Source organism: Bos indicus, chromosome 8, assembly GCF_029378745.1.
Source record: "Bos indicus isolate NIAB-ARS_2022 breed Sahiwal x Tharparkar chromosome 8, NIAB-ARS_B.indTharparkar_mat_pri_1.0, whole genome shotgun sequence".
In the NCBI taxonomy this organism is placed as follows: Eukaryota; Metazoa; Chordata; class Mammalia; order Artiodactyla; family Bovidae; genus Bos; species Bos indicus.
The window spans coordinates 7,323,310-7,327,406 of record NC_091767.1 but is presented as its reverse complement, the minus strand read 5'-3'; the positions used below and the strand labels follow the sequence as shown (position 1 = coordinate 7,327,406).

The 4,097-nt window shown below is 44.7% G+C and overlaps 1 protein-coding gene across 1 annotated transcript; it reads right to left on the bottom strand.

Moving 5' to 3' along the window:
• Positions 1–628: 628 nt before the first annotated feature.
• DEFB136 (defensin beta 136) lies at positions 629–2,299 on the bottom strand. The gene is made up of 2 exons (XM_019965516.2): positions 1,668–2,299; positions 629–1,212 (listed from the first exon to the last, which is right to left on the bottom strand). The coding sequence occupies exons 1-2, from the start codon at positions 1,720–1,722 to the stop codon at positions 1,040–1,042; spliced, it is 228 nt and encodes a 75-aa protein (XP_019821075.1). The 5' UTR covers positions 1,723–2,299; the 3' UTR covers positions 629–1,039.
• Between the last annotated feature and the right edge of the window lie 1,798 nt (positions 2,300–4,097).

The window sequence follows — 4,097 nt, the reverse complement described above, 5'->3', positions numbered from 1 at the left end:
CTCCTGGAGTTCACTGAAACTCATGTCCATCGAGTCGGTGATGCCATCCAGCCATCTCATCCTGTCGTCCCCTTCTCCTCCTTCTCTTAATCCCTCCCAGCATCAGGGTCTTTTTCAATGAGTCAACTCTTCGCATGAGGTGGCCAAAGTATTGGAGTTTCAGCTTCAGCATCAGTCCTTCCAATGAACACCCAGGACTGATCTCCTTTAGGATGGACTGGTTGGATCTCCTTGCAGTCCAAGGGACTCAAGAGTCTTCTCCAACACCACAGTTCAAGAGCATCAATTCTTCGGCGCTCAGCCTTCTTCACAGTCCAACTCTCACATCCATACGTGACCACTGGAAAAGCCATAGCCTTGACTAAATGGACCTTTGTTGGCAAAGTAATATCTCTGCTTTTCAATATGCTATCTAGGTTGGTCATAACTTTCCTTCCAAGGAGTAAGCGTCTTTTAATTTCATGGCTGCAGTCACCATCTGCAGTGATTTTGGAGCCAAGAAAAATAAAGTCTGACACTGTTTCCACTGTTTCCCCATCTATTTCCCATGAAGTGATGGGACCAGATGCCATGATCTTAGTTTTCTGAATGTTGAGTTTTAAGCCAACTTTTTCATTCTCCTCTTTCACTTTTATCAAGAGGCTTTTTAGTTCCTCTTCACTTTCTGCCTTAAGGGTGGTGTCATCTGCATTTCTGAGGGTATTGGTATTTCTCCCGACAATCTTGATTCCAGCTTGTGCTTCTTCCAGCCCAGAGTTTCTCATGATGTACTTGGGCCTGTAGTCATGTATTAATCAACTGATTTTGAATTGGATGTGGGAATTACTTATTGGAGATTGGAGGGCAGAAAAGAGAGTAGGAATGCATATTGCCACAATGCCCCTTTAAGAAAGCACGTATGAAATTTTGCCAGTAAATTGGTTATAATCCGGCCCCCTTTTGTTACCCAGAGCCCAGTTAACCATCCTTACACACAAATTAGAGGTCTCATCCTTTTAGCCATTTGTGTATCCTTTTAATTGGACACATGAGGTAAGGGTCATGGTAAGTTGACTTGAGGGGGTTTATTAATCTTCAGTTCTATGCAGCAAGACAGTACATTGTGACAGTAGGCGACCCATTTCCATCCCAGTTTACAGCCGAAGTAACAGTCGCCGCCAAGTTGAGTGCAAGTACGGACTGTCGCTCCATTATTACTAAACACACTGTTCCCTGAAGGAGAAAAACACACACACACAAAAGAAAAAGTGGTCTTCAAAAGCCTGGGGGAAATCTTAGGGCTGTCCCCTCTTTCCTGGTGAATGGCTTCTCAGTTTGGGATTTTCCTTCTACACTCCATCCTCTCACCTGCTATTACATTTTGGCGAGGGTCACTGACTCCAGCACTAATCAGAGGAAGCCGAGGGAAACAGGATTGTAAATAGCTGGACAGTGATCTATGCATGTAGTGATAAGGGCTCCCCTCTTTTAAGCTGTGGCAGACTTTCAGGAGGTAGCAACAGATGATCAGGGCAGGGGCTGAATAACACTCAACTAGCTCTTGCCTCTAGCACCTCCGTTGACTTATACAGTGGTCCCCCTGCTGGGCTTACACCAATGGCTCTTTTCAAGTGCCTCAATCCTCGGAAGGCCCTCAATTTTCATGACCCACACCCATCATTACTTACCTGAAGGCAATGAGATCACCAGGAGGAAGAGTAACCCAGAGAGACGGAGTCTCATAGTTGATGAGGACACAGAGCTACAGCTTCCTGGGGGTGGCTATCTGGGAGGCTCCTTTATAGCGCTGGGCAAAGCTGGGTGGGGCTGGACACTGGCCTCATTCTATCTGGAGGGATACCCAGGGGAGACAGGCTTTTTCAGGATTACAGGAAAAGGAATCCCTGGCCCATTCTGTGTGGCTTCCTCTTCTACAAATCATGGGAGAGGAAAGGACTCAGTCAAGGTAGAAGAAAGGGAGACAGTAGGTATCATCATGCTCAGCACTGGGCACTATTCCTGTGTCACTTCAAATGGACACTGATGGGAAAATGGCAGGGAAATGTCTGCTTGTTCCTCCCATTCTTTGCAGTCCCACTGAAAACACAGGAGCCCAGAGAGGTGATGTGATAAAACAGGCTTAACTGAAGGCCAGAAAGGATGTCAGCAAGAATTTACAGTGTTCCAAGAAGCAAAGGATCGCAGGGTGTCAACTGTTGGCCTGACCAAGAGTTAGGCAGGTGTTCAGACATAGTGAAGAAGGGAAAGCTTATGTGCCTATTGGAGGCTTGCGCTGTAGGGAACCTCACCCCCCAGAACAGTTCACTGAGCGACTTTGTTTTCTAAATGACTGATGTAGAAAGTCAGCTGGACTTTGGGAACCAGTTCTGGGGAAGGTTCTGTTTTTGCAGTGGGTGAGTTAGAATTCTCTCCTGGCCCCTGAGAGCAGGAAGACCTGGTTCAGGGTTGGCTGCCCTCTGTTAGGAGTAGAGCAGAACAACGCTTCCCTGGAGCTAGAGGGACATGGTTCCCGGGAAGGGTCATTAGGTCTGCCTCCCTGGAGGGATGGTGGGAAAGAAGAAGGCATGAACTTAGGCTTTATTCTTGCCCCTGAGCCAGGCTTGTACCTGAATGATCCAAGACTGTAGGGTTCTGAGTCTGTAAAGTGGCAGCAGAGCATAGTTTTATTGGTTACACTCTGTTTTGCTGTCACAGGCCCCCTTGGATGAATTATTTAGCATCTGTGAGTTTCAGCTTCCTCTTTTCTTTCTTTTTTCTTTTTCTCTTTCTTTCTTTCCCTCTTTTATTTTTAGGATAAAAAAATTGAGGTAGAGTTGCTGTACAATATTATGAAAGTTACAGGCATACAATGTAGCAATTCCCAAATTTTAAAGGTTCATTTCTAGTTATTATAAAATATTGACTAGATTTGCTGTGTTGTACAACATAGTCTTGTATCTGATTTTATACCTGTTTGTACCTTTTAATTCTCTACCCCTGGATATGCAGATAACACCAACCTTATGGCAGGAAGTGAAGAGGAACTAAAAAGCCTCTTGATGAAAGTGAAAGAGGAGAGTGGAAAAGTTGGCTTAAAGCTCAACATTCAGAAAACGAAGATTATGGCATCCGGTCCCATCACTTCATGGAAAATAGATGGGGAAACAGTGGAAACAGTGTCAGACTTTATTTTTCTGGGCTCCAAAATCACTACAGATGGTGACTGCAGCCATGAAATTAAAAGACGCTTACTCCTTGGAAGGAAAGTTATGACCAACCTAGATAGCATATTGAAAAGCAGAGACATTACTTTGCCAACAAAGATCCGTCTAGTCAAGGCTATGGTTTTTCCAGTGGTCATGTATGGATGTGAGAGTTGGACTGTGAAGAAGGCTGAGCGCCGAAGAATTGATGCATTTGAACTGCTGTGTTGGAGAAGACTCCTGAGAGTCCCTTGGACTGCAAGGAGATCCAACCAGTCCATTCTGAAGGAGATCAGCCCTGGGATTTCTTTGGAAGGACTGATGCTGAAGCTGAAACTCCAGTACTTTGGCCACCTCATGCGAAGAGTTGACTCGTTGGAAAAGACTCTGATGCTGGGAAGGATTGGGGGCAAGAGGAGAAGGGGACGACAGAGGATGAGATGGCTGGATGGCATCACTGACTCGATGAATGTGAGTCTGAGTGAACTCTGGGAGTTGGTGATGGACAGGGAGGCCTGGCATGCTGGGATTCATGGGGTCGCAAAGAGTCGGACATGACGGAGCGACTGACCTGATCTGATATTGCCCCTCTGCTCTTCCCTCTCCCCACTGGTAACCACTGTATATATTCTATCTGTGAATCTGCTTTATTTTGTTATATTCACTAGTTTGTTGTATCTTTTTATAAAGATGCCACATATAAATGATATCATACTATATTTGTCTTTCTCTGTCTTATTTCAGTTATTACAATACCCTCCAAGTCCATGTTGTTGTAAATAGCAAAATTTTATTCTTTTTTATGGCTGAATAGTATTTCATTGCATGTGTATACATTTATACTTACATATAGCATAACTTTCTTAATCAATTTTTTTTGTTGATGGGGCTTTGCTGGTGGCTCAGCAGTAAAGA

Excerpts from the sequence above, each read along its gene's own strand:
- DEFB136 (XM_019965516.2), bottom strand. The coding sequence starts at position 1,722 with ATGAGACTCCGTCTCTCTGGGTTACTCTTCCTCCTGGTGATCTCATTG. Across the intron at positions 1,213-1,667 it reads GGTGATCTCATTGCCTTCAG|GGAACAGTGTGTTTAGTAAT; the intron begins GTAAGTAATGAT and ends TTTCTCCTTCAG.